Genomic DNA, 19,291 nt, shown 5'->3' on the forward strand with positions numbered 1-19,291 from the left:
AAGTACACTCGCAAGGTTTCCTTACCAAGCTGAGCAGGTCAAACAACCCGGTTGTTTTTTAATATATGAAAGACCTAAAACTGTGAAGCTGCACCACTGGGGCCCTGGCTCAGCGTTTTATTACCATGTGTAACACAACTTTGGCTTTCCCTGCTTCCAGACCGGGGCTGCCTGCACGATGCCTCACCCTCCCAAAAGGCATCTCACTTGCTGTCCGCAGAGGACACCAGCCACTTGAACATAGGCAAGACTGCGGCAACCTGCAGCGAGGGCAGGGCTTGTGCTGCCCAACCTTGATGTGGTAGCCGGAGGCTTTGGTCAAGACCACGCTTCCAAGTTTTACTGTTACCAGCTGACATACAGCAAACGTTTTTTCAGCACTCACCTGTTCATAATGTTTTAGTAATAGCGATAAAATCCCATCATGTTCCTGGTCCAAAGGAACTACCACGACAGCAGGAACCCCGCGTTCTGGTATAATTTCACACAATATGTTTTGGAAGTGCAGCTCTTTGTATGAGCTTGTTTATGGGACCTGTCATATCTGGGCTCTGTATAAAGCTGAGATTAAAGCCTTGTGGAGACTTCTGAGTAGAAGAGAAATGTCCTCGGGAAATGTGGGAAAGAAAGAAGGTGGGAGTGCAGTGATACAGAGTGGTATAGACATGGAAATAAAGATGAAAGAGGCAGTAGATGGCTTCAGGGCTCTAGGAGCAACAAGCAGCTCCTACCAAGGGGCAGTGATGGGTTTTGTGAGAAGTGAAGCAGTTTCTCCTGAGCAATGCTGCTGCAGAGGACATACCTGATGATCTTTGAAGTCATACCAGTGGTGGGAGGCTCTGTAGACCTCCCGGTGGTGTTAAACCAACTGTTCCTGGACTGAGACTGATCCATTGTTGTGTTGCTGTCACCTTGTGCTCAGGTGATCCGGGGCCAGGGCAGAAGGAATTAGGGGGGCCTTGCTGCCTTCCCACCATCCGGGGGAGGATGGCCTCACCTTGCCTACCTTGCACATGGCAGAGCAGCACAGGCAGTGGGTAGGACGGTGTGAAAGGGAAGGAGGGCTGCTTACCCTCAAGCAATGTGTCTTTTGCCAGGATGGGTGCTTAGCGTGAGGACATGGTGCCCCGCAGGGGCACGTATGGTACTTACAAAATTTCCCAGTGGTATTGTGGCTACAGGAAGGCTTGAGGTGAGTCTGTATGGGATGCATACCTTTTTGTATCTCTATTTCCTCTTCATAAAAATGCCAGCGATTCGCATACTATGAGAGCACCTGGTAAATAAACACCTCCAATAGAGAGCCATTTGTACGCGTTATCATACTGGTGGTGAGGTTTTCAAAACAAATCCAAGCATATGGCTAGGTTTATGCCTTACTGCCTCTGCCCCTTTTATTGTGTAACATTTCCTACACAAATTTTGCATTTCTACGCTTGGCTCTTTCAGTGTCCTCTTGGTGAACTGTTCTTTGTTCTCAGGGCTTGCTTGGGCTGATACTATAAACATCCTGGCAATTACTAGGTTTGATGTAGGAAGTCTAGATGTTTGCACAGGTCTTTTGATTTTTGATGTAGTCAACATAAATACTTGAAAATCAAAGCAGTTACGAAGGCATCGTAGGGATCCTCTCTGCAAGAGTTGATAGAAAGTTTGCCACTGCCTTTATTTAGCTATGCTATATTAGAATGGTTTTTTGTGCCCAGTTTGTCTGGTTAACTACATGTTTTAGAGTAGGATTCATTTGATCATATTCAGATATCTGTATTTGACTTAGCCACACATTTTTCAGGCAATGGAGCAGAAAGTGCACTTGAAAGGTGTCATGCATCTATTCTGAAAATGAAGATCTACGGCAGGTCAGATAACCATTTCCTAGGAGATGCCGTTCCTCTCCTTTGGCCAGAATGGGAGCCCATGGTGACAAGCTCAGATGAGGATTCAGCTGATGTTAAGGAATAGAAATCCCGATTTTCGTGCCTCTGTATTCCTGTTGGTCACTTGTGCTGAGGTCAAACCTTAGGCTGTAGTTTGACTGTGCAGTAAATCCAGCTTTAGGGCTCCTACAGCTGGATTAAAAGCATTGAGGACATGAGATACAAAATGCTGACTGCTATAAAACTCACTGTCAATTCAAACTTGTTCAAAATCTCTCAAAGCCTGCCAGTGTAAGATTTAAATTTTTATTGCCAGGTCAAATATCAGTAGTCTTCCTGTGGCTAGCATAAAGCTGACCTGTAAATGTGCACTCTGGCTAATTCAGCAGAAACATAACCATGTGCCCAGATCTTATTTGTAACACTGAGTAATCCAGAATAAAATGAATTAGCTACTGTCCTGAAGGATTTCAGACCTTGGACCACTACAACAAAACCGTGTTTCAGCAATAGCAGTCTTTTAGTGAAAAAAGTCAATTCAATTCCTAGGTGTTTTTTTCCCATTGTTACTTTTTTGCAACTAGTTGCTAACTAAAAAGTAGAAGAAATGAAAGCTACACTTGAATAGAAATTAGTAAATTAATGTCTTTTGCTGATAGTGGATTTATTTCTCTGGTGCAGAAATGCCCAGATGACTTTAGGAAAACAAGTACAATGCCTTCATCTATATATAAAAGACTAACAGGATCTGGCAAATATAACCTTTAAAGCAATTATAAAGTGATCTCACTCAGGGGATGAAAGGAATTTTTGGAATAACTGTATTTATGTTTTTCTGGAGGTTTAGGCAAGGCTGGAAGTGCCAGAGGGGTTATCCTGGAGGATTGCGTGTTGGCTGTTTGCACAAATCACCTTTTTAAAAATCAGTAATGGGACATTTTAATGACCCTCTATGTTTCCTTTTCCCCCTATGAGAAAGTGATTATTGGAGCTCTTTACATCACTCCTTTGAGGATGATGTAGGAAGAAAAAGTTCAACTTGTCAGAAAAAAGAGTTGTGTTTATGCCCTGAATATCCCTGTATGCGTTTTGACAGTTCCAGCCTCAACTCATTTAAAGAAAACACTCTTATTCTCCTGTAAACAATCATTTAAGATCGCTCTTCCTTAAGAAAGCCTAAAAGAAGCAACCTCTCTTCACCTACATCACCTATGTTTAACTCTGTATTTTGAACTACAAGGCTGGAGATGAAGAAAAAGGTGTGTTACATCCTGAGCCATAAATGAAAACTTTCACAGGGGAAGGGAGATGACGGTATCCAGTTCATTTACGCGGGTGGTATTTCAGCCTTTGAGAGAACATCTTATGTGAGAGTGCTGGATGGAAGAAGGGCAGGTAAAGGCTGATTTTTCCGGCTGTGAATACTCCAGGGATGAAGGTGAGAAGAGCTGATAAACACTAAGAAGAGCAGAGTGCTGTAGAAGCTACACATATGTAGGTATAAACTGATTATGAATGCATTTAAGATGCAGACCATTTCCAACTATGTGGTGTGGTGGGACAGCTTTCCAGCAAAATAACAGAGGTGTAAAACCTCTTTAAGTTAAGACTTGATGAGTTTTATTGAATTGAGGGTGAGAGAGTTGCTGTGATAGCTGGGGACTGGATTTGATGATGTCCAGCAGGTTTCTTGTGGATGGTGGCTGATCAGGGAGGAACCAGGCTCCTCCACTGGCTGGGTGGTGGTGGCGAGTCCTTGGGAAGAGGCACATACCCGGGCTGGGCAGGCTGCCGCTGCGCAAAGTGGCTAGTTGTTTCTGTGGGTGGGTGTAGAGGAGTCATACCTGGGCTGTTGGCATTGCTAGGTGAGAAAGGACCATGTTTTGTCAAAGTGTTTGTTTCAGCACCTTTTTGATCCTCTGAGTGCATCTGACCCAAAAGTTTCATCTTCCTGCAAAGGAGGGTGCCTGTCCCATGCTTGGGTTGGCTGTGGGTGCAGCCTGTGGGCTCCTGCAGCAGAGGAGGGTAAATCTGAGTCCTAAAACCAGTACTCAACATGGTGAGGGTCTTCCCAAACGGAGAGGCCAAGAAGAGGTAATCCCCTTTGAGGGTCCTCCTCAAACTGAGTGGTTGTGCTGTCTCTGCACCATCATGATCCTGCTATTTGAGCAGGACTAAAATTGTTTCCAAATTAAGTAGGATTTCCCACGCCAGTGTCTTTACAGTTGAGATATTCCTACACTGCAAACATCCTACCTGCAAAACCTTAGCCCATTTACTTTATCCTTTAAACTGCAAACAAAAGAATCTCAACAGACCACACTTACTGAGACCCAGGTAGGATGTGAGATTAAATCCCTGGCCAGAGAGTGGGAATCAGTAGCCAACAGATTCACAGCCACAATGACAAAATCTCTTTGGTGGAAAGTTGTCCTCAGCAACAGGGACTCCTGTCCCGAGAACAGGGGACTTGTGTCCCCTCAGGGCTGCCCATTCCCAGCACTGGCCTGATTTACTCCAGGCAAGTGCCAATGCCAGGATGGGCAGAAAAGCAGAGTGTTTTGTACATAAGTCTTGTACTCCATGTGAGGCGGTGGGATGGTTCGTCAGGTCTGTCACCTACAGAAAGTAAGCAAGGTGGTGGTGGCTCCAGTACACTTTCTTATGTGGTCTTGGGTCTATTTTGGTGGAAGTCAAGAGCAAAAATCAATTTCATCTTAGTGTTGAGTTTGCCATTTTTATCAGGCAGATCTATTTTTTCCTTTGATGAACAATTTGCCACCTTTCTATTTTTCACTCCCATTGGTGTTGGACAGACCGAGCCCCACTTCTCACCAGCACAGAGGTGTTCAGCTCTGTGCTGCGCCGCCTGTTTCATCTGGAAGGAATATTTCCTATTTGTGCTTGTCAGAGTCTTTTTTCCAAAGCCAGAAGGTTTTGTTTGAGAAAATAAAATCCCTTGAAAGTACCGTATAATTATCTACATGATTATCTCTAAAGTGTCTGCCATGGCTCTGCAGTGAGCTCAGGGGCATAGACAGGCAACCCACGGTGTGTCGATGCCTGCAGTTTTTCCTGCAGGAGGAGGAATGGGGTTTTGAAGGCTGCCTGCCTCCAACTGGGTGGAGTGGGCTGTCGTCCCCTATCTCTGGATCAATGCCTGTGCATGGAGGGGGGGAGCCTTACGGCAATGCTGCTGAATGAACGACGGATGAGCTTTGTGTGGGATGCAGATGCCCCTGAACGCTCCATCCTGCCCGGCTAACTGCAGGACTGAAGATGAAGTCAACATTGAGTTGTGCCTTTGGCCAACACAGAGGAGATTTGGAGACTCTGGAGCTAAAACTGTGAGCTGCTTTCAAGGAGCCCCGTGTTTTGCAGGCTTGGGATTGAGGCAGTGCATTTGCTCTGGGGATAGTTTGCAAAGGGCAGCCTGGTAACATGTCCACCCAATGTCGAAATTAACCGGCTAAGAGCAAAACTCCTTAAATTATTAAGCCAAAAAGGGTCTCAAAGGTTGATCTCCTTGGTCACCTCTAGCGCTTGAATGGTTTTGAACCCTGTGTGGTTCCTGGGAGCTATACTGATGTTTTCCATTGAAGCAATGATAAGGGTGTCAATGTTATAACTTGCTGGATGTTACCCATTGTATGACATCTCACTCTGCTCTCACTAAGACAGAAGATGATACTGAAAGGAAAAAAGTAAGTGGGATTGAAATGGAGAGATCTACTCTTTCCCACAGCCCAAGAGAGATTGGCTCTAATCATTGCTCCTGGCAGGTATTTGTCGAACTCACTGCAAAGACCATGAGTGAAGGAGACTCCAGTCACCCGAGACAGTGTCCTCTGGTGCTTTGATATTCTTTATCCTTATTAGTGGCACCTAACTGCAAACCTAAACATTCCCTGATGTGATTCACATCCATTACTCCAACATGGGCAAGAGGGAGAGACTGCTTTTTTCTGTGGGGCCATTTTTAGGTACTTGAGGACCTTTAGCTTGTGTTCTCACACCCCACCTGCAATGCTTTCTCCTTTTTAGACTTGCAGGCCCTAATTTCATGAGTATTTCCTAATAAGTCACATTTTCTAGACTGGTAGTCATGTCAGCACTCTGCTTCAACTGTGAGGTTTTACTGCTGAGACCTTCCCAGCCCTACGTGAGGCTACAGAGATACTTCACACACCTGGTAGGCTTTGTCCCTCTTGACACGTCCTGGGACAATGACCCTTTTTTCCTCCCAACAGCCAGACTTCATGGGCAGAAACGATTCACTACAAGACCTGCATCTCTTCCTGAAGATTTGCCAACTAGGCAACCCTATCTACGTGTGTTTTCCCTTTTGCAGTACTCTGCACTTGTCCTTGCTGAACTTTATCCTAATTTTTCAACAATGTTTTTTAAATTTTTGCCAACATGATTTTAGATGCTAATCCTGTTCTCCAGTGTGTCTGCAGTCACTACCAGCTTCATGTAGTCTGCAGATTTAACAAGTGTGCTCTCTTTCATCGTCCAGGTCAGTAATGAATGTGCTGAGCAGAACTAGGTTATGCAGATCCAGCAGAGCTCTGCTCACAGTGTCCTTCTGTTTTCACAGAATATCATTAATAACTACTCCCTGGGAATGGCTTTATAGTAGTCTCATTTAATCATGTTTCCCTAGTTTATTTATGAGAAAGTTGTTTGAGATGGTGTCAAAAGCTATAATAAAGCCCAGATAAATGACATCTAACAACTTCTCCATTATGAAAAGAAATTAATTTTATTTGATATGATTTTTTTTCTTGTCTCTTCTTTATCTGCTGCTGCTTATATTTTTGTTATCTTTCACATACATGCAGACTCTTTGTTTGTTTTAGAGTTTTTCAGAGGGTTGAAGCTAGGCTGACTGATGTAGCATCCTTTTGCTGCTTCTCTTTCTGCCCTTGAAGACAGGCACTGCACTTGCCTTTGTCCTGACATCTGGCACCATACCTGTCTGAGCTCTCACAGGTGACCAAGGGGGAGGTATCTGAGATGCCTTCAGCTGGTTTTGTAGGGAATTTAAAAGGTGGTTTGTCCCACCCTGCTGGTCTGGAAATACCTGACTTGGACAGAGGACTGATCTCACCCTGGAATGGGCAGAGGAGAGGGTAGAACACCTTTGTAGTGATAATGTGTCATAGTATTAACTGTATTAATCCCCTGTGCATAGTAGGCAATTTTAGCAAGGACTAAAGCAAAAATCAAGCCAACATTGCCTCTTTGGTTGTCATTTTTCAATAACTTTCCCTCTATTTGAACAACACTTTTCCAGACTGTCTTCTTGGTATTAATATATATATATAAAGGGTAACAAATTCTTTTTCTCTTCTGCAAGTTTCATTTCATTTTTATGCCCTGATGTTTCTAATATTTCTGCCTATATGTTCATGCTATTTTTTTAACTCCTGCTCAGTAACCTTTTAGTGTTCTTTCTTCTTGTCTTTGAGGTAAGTGAAAAGCTCGTCATGCTGCCAAGTCTTCTGATCCTTCTTCCACATTGAGATGTTATTGTGCCTGTGCCTTTTAAGCACAAAATATTGTTTCTTTGAGAAACTACAGCTCACCTTGATTTATTTTTCCTTTAAACTTCCCTCCGTGAATTTTTGCCTAGCAGTTTTGTTTTTTTTTTTAACGTACTGAAGCCAGGCATTTCTGTTTTGCAGTCCCTGATCCCTTGCGTATGGCAGATTTCATCATTTCAAAGGCACTTTTGCATGAGTTTCCTTCCACCTTCTTACCCCCAACACATTCCTCTCTAGAGGCACTTCCCTACTGATTACTTGACCTATCAGTTATGCGAGAATATTGCTCCAAAAGCACCAAGACTCTCACTCTCCTGCTGCTTTCGTTTCCTACCAGATATCTCATGCTTGTACTCCGCCATTTCCATTGAGTCAGTTGTTATCAGGTAGCCTGATCCATTTAATATTCTTCGTTGGGGCTTTGTTCTGCCCTCTCCTGTGTTTTTGTATTCTGCCCCCCCCCCCCCTCCGTTTTTATTATTAACTAGAGAATTTAGCAGTTCTTCCTCCTTCTGTGTTCTGGACCTCAGAGCAAGAATATGCATCATCCTTGGTATACCAAGAGATGCTGCCTAGATTTCTTTGCCAGTCTATATATAAGCTATGCATCTTTATATGTATCAGTATTCCAGATATATCTCTTACTACTACAAGTTCCAGTTATGCCAGTTAAATCATCACTTTTGTCTTAAATGAAATCTGAGATCTTAAATAAGACCTAAGCTTGTGCTAAAAGCAATATATTCACTAATGTTGCATTATATATCTGATATTCAGAGGATTTAACCCTATTTCCTGGTCTACCCGTGACTGTATTATCACCCCTTCTTTTTAGACATGTGCCCAGGCTGCTTCTGTCTTTATTCTTTCCTCTGGTTCTAGGTGTCTCCTACTCTGAGTCTGCCTCACTAAGCAACGGGACAGTTCCTCCTTTCCTGAGCTGATGTCCGTCTCAGTCCAGCCGTTGGTGTAACATCACACTGTTGGGTGAAGATTCTGGGGTCCCCCTAGGAGCATCATCTGTGGCCCTGATGTGTTGTCCCTGTCCCTGCTTGAGCTTCCTTGAGGTCACTCCTGTCTACCTAGGTGGTGCCATACAGCCAGGGAGGTGGCAGAACACTTCAAATCCAGCTTCTGGGCAGCAGCGTTTTGCAAGAGTCTCCCTTTATACTCATGCTGTTGGGGTCATGGGCTCTTGCTACAGGCTCTTCTGCCTTACCCAAGCTGTGCATCCATGTCTGCAGGGGCAGGTGCGCAGGCTGCAAGCTCGAAGCTGTTGCTTTCTTTTCCCTTCCCAGCGCACTGCTCACTGAGTGGCATCCACTGCCAGAAAATAACTCCCAAAAAGAAACCGGTCAACCAGACTTGACTCGCATCAGTGTTTTTTCACAGATCCTAATGATCCTAGAAAAAACCTCCTGCTTGCTAACCCCCAGCTCTTGCTGCCTCCTGGCTGCCTGCGTGGTTCTCTTTCGGAATTGCAGGAAACTGGGGAATTCACCCACACAGCTCTTGTCCTGGGGAACTGGGTCACCACATCCCTGTTTTAGATGCTTTACCTGCAGGGTTGGTTTAGTCCCCTGTAAACCAGCGCTGCTGGTAAGAGGAGGGACCCCACTGCCTGTCCTCACCCTTCATACTTGCTGCTGCCGACCCCTCCTGCAGTTTGCAAAAATTCAAAAAAGTGACTGCGTTAAGCCTATCCCAGCCCAAAAACACTGCCGTGGAGGAGGGCAGATTTGCCTTCGGCAGCAGCATCAACCAGCTTCAGTTGCTGGTGAGACCAGTGTCACGCCGTGCCCCCTTCAGTGGTCCTTGGAGTGGATTTAGTTGGAGTGTCTCCTCTGCTTCGGTGACAGCCCTGGAGCTGTGGCAGGAGCATCCCCACGGCTCATCAATTCCCTGTTTTGCCGGGGAGGTCAGGAGCTAATCCTGACCTTTTATTCCCTTGCTGAGAAGAGCGGCTGGTGCCCTCAAGTGGTAAATCGCAGAAGGAGAGCGGCTCCGGCCGTACAAAGCCAGATTGGGGCTCCTGGCCCGGGCGGGGTGCTGGGCTGGGGCTGATGAATGCCTGCAGTGTTTTCGACACTTCTAACCATGCTGTTTCCCCCTTGCAGGACACGTCGGTGTGGTGACCGTGGTGGGAAGGAGGCATCGTTCCCAGCGGAGCGGGGACCCTGACTGCAGGCATACTTGGACAGCCACTGACGCTCCCCACCGCTTCATCCACCGACATTTCTGTGGGGCTGACTCCTGGGTGTTCACACCAAACATCCTGCCTTGACTGTGCGTTTGGCCTGCTGGACCCCCAAAGACGTCCCCGCGAGATTAGATGGGGCTTGCTTTGTATCTGCATCCCCACTCCAGCATGGCCCCAGGGGCTGCAGGGGGCTGCAGCGGGCGGCAGAGCCAACGTCCGGGGAGCCGATTGGGGCCGGGACTGCTGCTGTGAGGGAATGCACAAGGACGGCTATGCCCATCACGCAGGACAACGCGGGGGTCTTCCTCCCCCTCCTGTGCCAGTGGCTGCAGAACAGCCGTCGGGAGGGGGCCGAAGGGGCTGAGCAGCAGCTCTGCCGCTCGGCCGTCCAGAAGCTGAGCGAGTACATCCAGCTCAACTTCTCTGTGGATGAGAGCAAACTGCAGCCAGGGAGCTGTGGGACTTCAGATACGGAGATCTGCACCATGTACCTGGCCCAGGAGATGCGAAAAACTGAGGTTCTGGGGTTGAGCTTTGGGAACATCCCTGCTCTGGGGGACTATGGGGAGAAGCGTCGAGGAGGGAAGAAGAGGAAGGGGCATAAGGGGCCGGTGCTCGACGTCGGGTGCATCTGGGTGACGGATTTGAAGAAAAACAGCCCGGCTGGGAAGTGCGGGAGAGTGCGCCTGAAAGACGAGATCCTTTCTCTGAACGGCCAGCTGATGGTCGGCGTGGACGTCACCGGTGCCAGGTAAGGGTGGAGGAGCAGCCTCTCGCAGCACATGGTGCAGGTCGCAGTCGGTACTGATTTGTGTCCAAGAGTAGAGGTTTTGACCTCTGCTTTCCAGCCCCCGGGAGAGCTCTGGGTTCCTTCCTAAGGCCTGTAGGAAATAAGTGAAAAAACAAATCAATAATTAGCCCACATCCGCTACTCGCACATCCCCTGGAAAAATTTGAGGGGTCATTGTGTCAAAAAATAGTAGTACATCGTAAGCATTGGAGCATCTCCAGGTGTCTTCCTGGGTTTGGATAAAACTCTTTCCTTAAGTAAAAACGAACACAAACTCAGCAGCACTGGAAGATTTTTTTACAGGTGCATCTTGTTTTTGTTGAATCAGTTGGGTTGAGGGAAGCTTTTCTGACAGCTAAATGTTGTCTGAGACTTTTTCAAAGCAAGACATTTTTGTGTTTTCCAGATTGGAACAACTTCATTTTAATAAATTCCCTTTGATTTTATTTCATTTGCTCTCTTTTGCTGTCTCCCGTCCCAGAAAACTTCAAACCTCTCAGAGTTCAAATCAGAAATGAAGGTTCTTCCAGTGATACAGATTATTTTTGCTTTTTTATTTCAGCTGCTGCATGGTGTGAAATCAGTTACTGGCCCAGCTTTGTTCTTTGGGGGCCGGCAGACTTGCTCACATTTCCCTTTGTGAAGGCAAAGACCTTTTTCTGCTAAAGATGAGGATGCAAATGTTCATTTGTACCTGAGGTTGCAACGTACGGGAGGGCATGAAATCCTTTCCGTCTTGCCAAAGGGGGTTCATCTTGAGGATGGACAGTTTGGGAAACAAAATACTAGTGAAGTGGCCCCTCTTTAAAAGGAAACTCTGTTGATCTGCAGCCTGAGTCATCTAGCACGTTTTATGGGCCTTCGGAGTAATGTGACATTTTAGACCAGGTGAGAAAGTGCTTCAGCAAGTGAGATTTGCAACGGGGGCAAATAACAAGTTTTAACCAAAATAAGCAATATATTGGGGGGGGGAGGGGGAAACAAAAAAGAAGAGTTGAATTTTTACAGATTCATCCAGTGAGAATACAGCATTGATGGGAAGACTCATTGGTTATTTATCTGCCACTGTAGTTTTTGTCCTTGCGAAGCTGCAACGGCCTCAGTGGAGGTTGACGCTTGCAAGTTATAATCCTGCAAAGCGCTCGGCTTTTTCTCCCAACAGGCAGTGAATGCGGCAGCGGTTTGGGGTGACCGTCGCTCCTGATTCTGCCACGTGGCAGAATAAAAGCAGTGACGCCTCCATCTGTGGGTGCTGGCTGTGGTTCTGCAGCTGTTGATAACGACCCTCTGGAATTTCAAGCCTGTAATTCAATGAGTGAATAAATATCGGTACTGTGGAAGTATCAGTCAGTGGCGCCCCCAAATTTGAGAGGTTTTGTACCAAAAAGCAGTCAATTTGCTGTTTCCTCTTTACCAGATGTCACTGTTCCTAAAATCTAAGGAACAGTGGCCAGCGACAACGTTATCTTATTATTAATGCAAAATGAAAGATAATACCCAATGGAGTCCAAAAGGTTTGGATATTTGTTCTTTTTATCCTATCCCTGAAGGCTTCATTTTGGGGTTGTTCCTTTTGGAAAGTTCTGTTATTAAGTCAGCAAGGTGTGACTGTTGCTAATGAGAATCAAGTGCTCCATTTTCCTTGGTTGAGATTTGGTTTTGGCCATTATAAAGGCGGAGTTTTGGTGGTACAGGACCAGCGTTGTTGTTCATAAAATCCTATTTTAGAATATTCTACACCCAATTTAGGCCAAAATTTAGGACATCTCTTAGTCAAAACCTGATTTATTTTCAGCATCCAAAGCATCCTTGCCTAAATTACCATTAACTGCTATTTGACAAGGGTGATGTTGATGGAAGACATTTTGGGACCTTGTGGATGCTCTCAGTTTGGAGTGCTTGGTTTTCCTTCTCAACGAGATGGCTGGTAGCTCCAGCCCCATGTTACCACCTTGTGATTCTGATCTGCTTCAGGATGCTTTGAGTCATTCAGTAGGTTTCTCTGTTGGGGTGCTCAGAAGGGAGATAATTCTGCGTAGGTTTAAAATAGGCTGAAAGGCAACCTCAGTTCGACTTTTGGGGAAGCCTGTTTCAAAGAAGATGCTTTCCTAGAATATTTCCATATTGCTGCTATGAGCAGAGCCCATTCCCCATAGCTCTTCAAGGTGTTGGGGCAGGTCAGCACACTGAATAGTAGTCTTGGCTCAGTTCCTGTCTGCCTAATTATTCTCTGGCTGGGTGGGAAACTCTTCCAGGTCTATACAAAGGGGCATGAGTGCTGTGAATTGTAGTGTGATGTACTTTGTGTAGACTGTACATGGTCAGTGAAATTAAAATTTCACCTGTGGCTTCTGTAGCACCAGGCTGGATTGGGCAAGCAAGACCACTTTTCCTCATCTGTCAATGTGCCAGGGCAGCCCCATTTTGCCTGCTAAGCATGTTGCGGTCCACACTAATGTTTTAGGGAATCTCCTGATTTATTTCCGTAACAGCAGGGAATTTGTCAGGTACCTGGGGACCCTGGACACTGAGCAGAGGGTCTCACGACTCTGCCACTTTCCTGGGGGTTGCCACCCCTGCGGCAGTGTTGGCAGAAGTGTGCCCATGTACCCAGGCTTCAGGTCATCTCTAGCTCCATCCCTCCATGCAGAGCCTCCCTGCGCCAAGGGGCTAAGACAATACAGTGGACAGTGTGAGGAGGAGGGCCCGGGGCACGCCATCCCTTCTGCTGGCTGTCCTATGGATGTGGTCAGTCTGTAGAGGACGCAGGGGCAGATAGCTGGAGCCATGAGAGATTGCATATCCCTGGACAGATTAGCTTAAATTGGGCAGCCCTGGATAGATTGCAGTCTTTCAGCACCTGCCTGGTGTAGATCCTGTACCTACAGGTCCTCAGGTCCCAGGGCAGTGATGGGGTCAGGCACCATGCAGAAGAGGAGCATGCTGCTTCTCGGAGGAACCAGCTGCAGGTATCACTCATCTGTCTCTCTGTGCTAAGGAAGTTGAATCCGGTTTGACTTCTTCAAAGAAAATGTATTTATTTAAATTCCATCTGATTGCCATGTAAACAGCAGAAACAGGTTGATTATTGATGAGCTTGTTTCTTTTTTTCCCCTTCTTTTCATTTAGAGAAACATTATGCAGTAATATAATCATCAACGCTCTTTGCTTAACAAGGTATTATTACATTAGAGAGGAACGATGTAGGTGGTGGCATTTTTGGTGATGTTAGTGACTGAGGGAAAATTATTGCTCTCTTCAGAGTTAGCAAATTGTGTGTGGCTATCAAACACAATTGCAGGGAAATGAGCTGTACTGGAGTACTGAATAAAGGTTAGTCAAAACTCTGCATGTTTATTTATCTTCTGTCTATACAACTCTATCTCCAAAACACAGGGGTTATTTTCCCCCAGACAACAACTTCCTATGTATTTTGGAACTACTGCACTCATTTTGGGCTATTACTCATTTACTGGAGGGAGGCTGTTGGTATTCCTGCAGATGACAGATGAATCCTTCATTTCTTGAGCATGAAGCTGAATGGGCCTTCATTGAGCAAGTCCTGGGAGGATTTCAAAAGAATTATTTTGTCATAGATATCACTCAGTTTGAAATATTTGATTATGAATTTCATCAAGCATAGCCGCAGTGCTTGGACCAGCTACCATATACATCTAATCTTTAAAATCAGTGCTGAATAGATTTCCAAATTCAAACTGTTTTTGAAGAAAACAGGGTAAGATACATTACAAGTGATGACAGTGTGGTATAAATATGAGATATTATTATAATTTTGACATTGAGGAAAGTCAACCACTGCTTCAAAATACCGTGTTCCTCATCTCCAAAAATGACCAAACATCACCATATGTGGGAATACAGTCAGAGAACTGGCTGGCTTCTTTTTAACCCACAACCTGGAGTCACTTCCAAAAAAACTAACAGAGAAGCAGTTTGACAGACATACCTTTGCACAGCATTTTCTCAGTCTCTCCTCTTCAGCCAGTGTCCTGGGGAAGTTGCTAGGACTCCTCCCAGCACAAGATACAGCATGTTGAATGGCAGGGAAATCACTTTATTTTCAAAGATGCAGAGAAAGACCTCCAGAAATCAGGTGTGCAATGGAGAGTGAGCTTTAAACGCCAATACTAAAGGCAAAGCTTTGACCTCACCTAAAGTTGGGGGTTTCCAGCAGAGTCAAGGTCTTTCCTGAGTGCTTGCTGCTGCTGCATATTGCATCTACATGGTCCAGGTTATCTGTAAGCATGAAGATAACATCCTGGTCCTCCTAGCAGGTCAATGCTGTTAGTGGGTTGCTTGATACGTGGGCATCCTAAACACAGTCCTGCTTCTCTGTAAGTGCTAGCAGCTGATTACAGAGCACAATACTGAACGTCTAACCAAATTACAGGTCTCAAAATGTGCAAAGCACTTTGTGCTGTTTGCCTGCGGCAGTCAATAACAGTCCTGGGCTCAGCTGGTTGGAATCTTGGGGTTCTGTGTCAAGAATAGTCTTTGCTGGTGCTGGAAAGGCGATTTGCAGTGTCTGTCTGTATTCAGAGCCAAGTTCTGCTCTCAACAGTGGTCGTCATGTGGGTGCTCTTCTTCTTTGCCCCCTTGTTGGGAGCCCTGCCTGCAAGGAGTTGCAGAGCAGTACATCTGCTGAGGGGATGGGAATGGAGAACTGGGACCTTTGCTGCGTCTGAGCAGAGCTGCTCAAAAATCTGACAGTGTGGTTTGAAAACACTTTTCAGAAGAGCACACCTTTCAAGGCAATTTTTACTAAGCTCCCCCTCCTCAGAAGCTTGAACCAAATTATTTTGTTACCATAAACTGCTTCGCCCCTGCAATAGAAAGATTTGCTTGTTGGGAAGAAGATCTCCCCTTGAATGCGGTCACTCTTTGATATCCAAGTGCAGTGCCCCAGTTTTGTGTTTTCCATGGGGCACCGCTTCCTGATGCGCCGTGGTGAGACGCTGCCACTGCAGGAGGCTGGCTGTCCTCGCCATGGCCATTTTGTCCCTGCACTGGCGGCCGCCGTTGTCTCTGGAGCATCCGCAGGATTCTGTAGCTCCGTGTCACGCAGCAGCATGTCCAGAATGCTTCCAGGTGCTCCGACTGGCATGTGGGGATGCCATGCTGTGAGAACAGGGAGCAAGGGCTGCGCTCCCTCTGATCATCAGCTGGGGCCCTCAGTTCTTGGTAACAAATCCATTCTTTAGTAGGGTCAGGCATTAGGGTGTATGAATGTCTGTGTGATGGTGGAAGGGGTGGTTTTCAGCGTGTTTCTATGGTAGTTACTGCGTATTTATTTTCCGCTTGGCAGAGCAATCTCCTTTATACATCCTTTTTCTTAGGGAAAAAATCACCCCAAGAAAACTATGTCTGGTCATCACAGAAAACTTTGTCTCATCACACCCCTATCTCCCGGGCATGTCAGGTTGCGTGGATCGATTGCTGTGTTTTACTGTGCTTCCTCACCTCCTTCCTAAAGCAAAAGTGCTGCCAACACAAAGTGCTGCTCAGTATAAGCAGCTGCTTTGCCTGGTGTTAGCAGGGCCTTCTCTTGGTTATGTTCATAAGAAAATATTTTTGTTTTAATAGGAAAACAAATGGAAATGTATCCTGGCCCTTTGCCCTTGGCCAAGGGGCAAACATTTCTGTGGGAGCTCCTTGTTAAAATATTAACAGCGCTGACTACACAGAGTAAAACAAGCACAGTGGTCCTGGAGACTGCAACCTCCAAATACAATCTCAGGGAACAGATTTATCATAACTGACCTAAAAAATACCCCCGACCTATTGTGGAGCTGAATTTGTTTCCTTTTTTTATATCATATTACCAACCTTCATGCTGCAAAGTGACGGATCAGGGCACAGAGGCTGAGACCTGGGGCTCGTTATCAGGGGCGCAGATGGGAAGCGTGCGCCAACGTGCCCTTCGTGAGTCCCGAGGATGGAAAATAAGCAGCACGTAGGGATCCTGGCTGAGGGTTTTCTCCTCCGGTTGAGCTGCCGTGAGTGGGGAGAGAGTGAATGTGAGCGCAACCTTTGCAAAATGAGAGGAAGCCTATGGATGTCTGACATTTCTCAGACAGTGTAAGTCTCACTCTGCTCCTAAAGCCTTGTGCGCTGGAGCATGGAGCCCCCTCTGAAGCACGGCCGCTATATTTTACGCTGACAGTGGATATTAATTCCCCCCTTAAAATATAAAAACAGGACTAAGAAACAAGGAGAGAGATGCTTTTCTTCCCTTCTTTTATGTCATCGGGAAAGGTATGAGCAGACTTAGCCACACATGTTGAAAAATAAATTGCTCTGAAGAAATGAGCTTTATCCCAAATCCTCTCTCAAGAGCCGAAGACTTAAGCAGAAGGTCACTAATCCCCAGACTCAGCAGAGATCATTTAGCTTGTTTGTCCTCTTTGCTTTATTAATCTGAGCGTTGGTTCACTCATTTTCCCCTCACACCCTCTGGTTCCTGCCTTCCCTCTCAACCTCCCCATCCCGATCCCAGCCTCTGCAGAGGCAAAGCCCATTCCCACATAGCCATGGTCGTTTGCAGCATCCCACCGCTACAACTACCTCCTCAACAGGCTTTCCAAACCCCCATCTTCCTCAACTTTGTGTCTTATTTATCTCCTCGCTCAGCTCAGTTTTATCTAAAACCCATGAAAGATGATGGAAAGATTTAAATGGCACACGTCCTGTATGTGTTTGCATGTTTGTCCCAAAAGTTTGGGAGCTTGTTGCTGCCTTCTACCCACTGTTGTCACAGAGCTGGCCTCTCTGGGTAAAAAGCATGATCCCCAGAGGACATAGACGTGTAATTAGGCAACCTCCCCAGGGCCGTCTGCAGCAAATGCTCCCCAGCCCCGGCTCTGTACGCTTTCTTCTCAGAGGGATTGCATCAGGCTCGAAAAGACTTGGATAGAGGTTGGTGGTGTTGCCTGAGGAGGCATAAAAGTTTCAGAGGTTATACAGCGTGGTGTTCTGAACTTTTTTTTTGGACGTGCTTTTGTTTTGTTCCATTGAGCTATGAAAGCCCTGCTTGGAAGGCTGTACTTCGTTGCCAGGTGTAAGGCTGTGCATCTCCATTTAATTTGCTGTGCGGACCGTGCTGTAATTACAAGAGAAGCAGCCCGCTGTTCGGGAGGGAGCTCTGCCCTCCCCGCTCACCTGCTGTTGGGAACGGCCCGGGTTGGTGAATCAGCCTCCTGTCTCCTCATTTATCCCTGACGCCAAAGCGCCAGCGAGAGCTCTTCGCCATCCCGAGCGGGATTTTCAGCCTCGCACGCAGCAAGCGTCCTGTGCTCTTAGGTCATCTGGAAGCGCGGTCAGGATGCAGCAGAACTTAACTAATTGGCAAACTGCTGGAATGCGGAAAACAAGGTCACTTTTTTCCACCGCCCAGCCAAGGAGCAGGTGAGGCCTTCAGCCACCGCAGCGGTTATTTTCACAGCCTCTCCAGCAGTGCATTTGCTAGCACAGAGCGGTGTTTTAGCCATCAATAATTAACAATAGAGATGTTAAAAAACACGAGCAAGGAACATTTTGTGCCCATTATTCTTGCTCTTTCTGTAATGCTTGTGCCCTTACACACCAATTTGCAATGTGCAGTCATTCACTGTGTCTCTGTAAATGTGAATTTCTCTTCATATTCTGGAAGTCCAAAGTTTTGCACAAAGCAGGCTGTTGGCTAAAGACTGATATCCATGAGACAGGAGCACCGAGCTGGTGCAAGAGGAGGAGGCGACTGGAGCCAGGTTCCTGGGCTGCAGTGAGACACACGGCAGGTTGTCCTTTCCCACCCACACTGACCGACGTGCCATGAGTGCTGGAAAGGCACAGCTTCTCCTTTGTTGTTTTCTCATAGCATTGGGCTAAGGGAGCAGCGTTCCCATTCTCAGAAGGGTTTTGGGGCTGCTCTGCAAGGAGATGATGATCGTATTTTCTTGCCAGCCTCATGTACCTTTGGGTGTGATGGTTGCAGTTCAGGAAGATGCACTAGGACTGAGCTGTGACCCTCCAGAGCCAACAGTATTAATGGTGGTGGCAGCTTAAAACCCTCTTATCTCCTGTCACTGGGAATCAGACCTGGCTTGGAAAGGACAGGAGTGTGGAGGGTTGAAGGATGATGAACAGGAGATGGTTCCACAGGAAGAGGCTATGCTCGACATCAGCCTCAGAGAGACAGCTTGTCAGCATGAACCTGCCATCTACGGACATAAGTGAGAAGACAAATATAAGAAACGTAGGTGTGATCAGCAGAGAGGCTGCTCTGGAGTATATAACTCCAGAGACAGCTGCTGTGGTGAATGGCTTTGGGGCTGGGCTTTTTTTTCCCCTGGAAAACTCATTGCTTTTCTTATCTGATGTGACACTTGCCTCCAGCTCCGAGCAGTATCACATGCTCCTTGAAACTTATTTTTCTGTCTCCTTTCCATCAGATGTAGGCTAAGACGGGAAGGGCTTATATATCAATTGCAGGCTTTACAGCATCACTCACCATTCTGGCTGCTTTCGCTGGATGAAATGTGTGACACTCAGCAAGATCATCGGCGCCTCCAAAGGGAAACACTTTTACCAGAGCAGTACCAGTAAAAAGATAAGTTGTCAGGCACTGCTAGAAGGTTTGGGGCAGCTCAGGAAGACCTGAACCCACCGAGACAGGATAAGAGTAGGGAAAATGTGATGATTAGCAGCAAACTTCACCCTAGAGCACCCAAGATCAGGAAGCCCAGACAGACTGAAGGCTCTTTAACAAGACTGTGAGAAACGAGAGGTAGATGGAAAATGGATTCAAGCTTTTTCAAAATGCAACAGAATTGTTTAAATGTGACTGAAGGAGATTATTGTTCCTGATGATGAGTAA

General features: G+C 46.3%; 1 protein-coding gene across 2 annotated transcripts in view; it reads left to right on the plus strand.

The window, feature by feature from the left end:
• Positions 1 to 19,291, plus strand: part of PDZD2 (PDZ domain containing 2) — a 213,893-nt gene that overhangs the window by 56,771 nt on the left and 137,831 nt on the right. For both annotated transcript variants that reach the window (XM_063320537.1, XM_063320536.1), the window contains one exon: positions 9,544 to 10,377. In XM_063320537.1, the coding sequence (XP_063176607.1) occupies positions 9,899 to 10,377 (479 nt within the window). In that variant the 5' untranslated portion in view covers positions 9,544 to 9,898. The remainder of the gene's footprint in view (positions 1 to 9,543; positions 10,378 to 19,291) is intronic.

Source organism: Chroicocephalus ridibundus, chromosome Z (genome assembly GCF_963924245.1).
Source record: "Chroicocephalus ridibundus chromosome Z, bChrRid1.1, whole genome shotgun sequence".
Classification (NCBI taxonomy): Eukaryota; Metazoa; Chordata; class Aves; order Charadriiformes; family Laridae; genus Chroicocephalus; species Chroicocephalus ridibundus.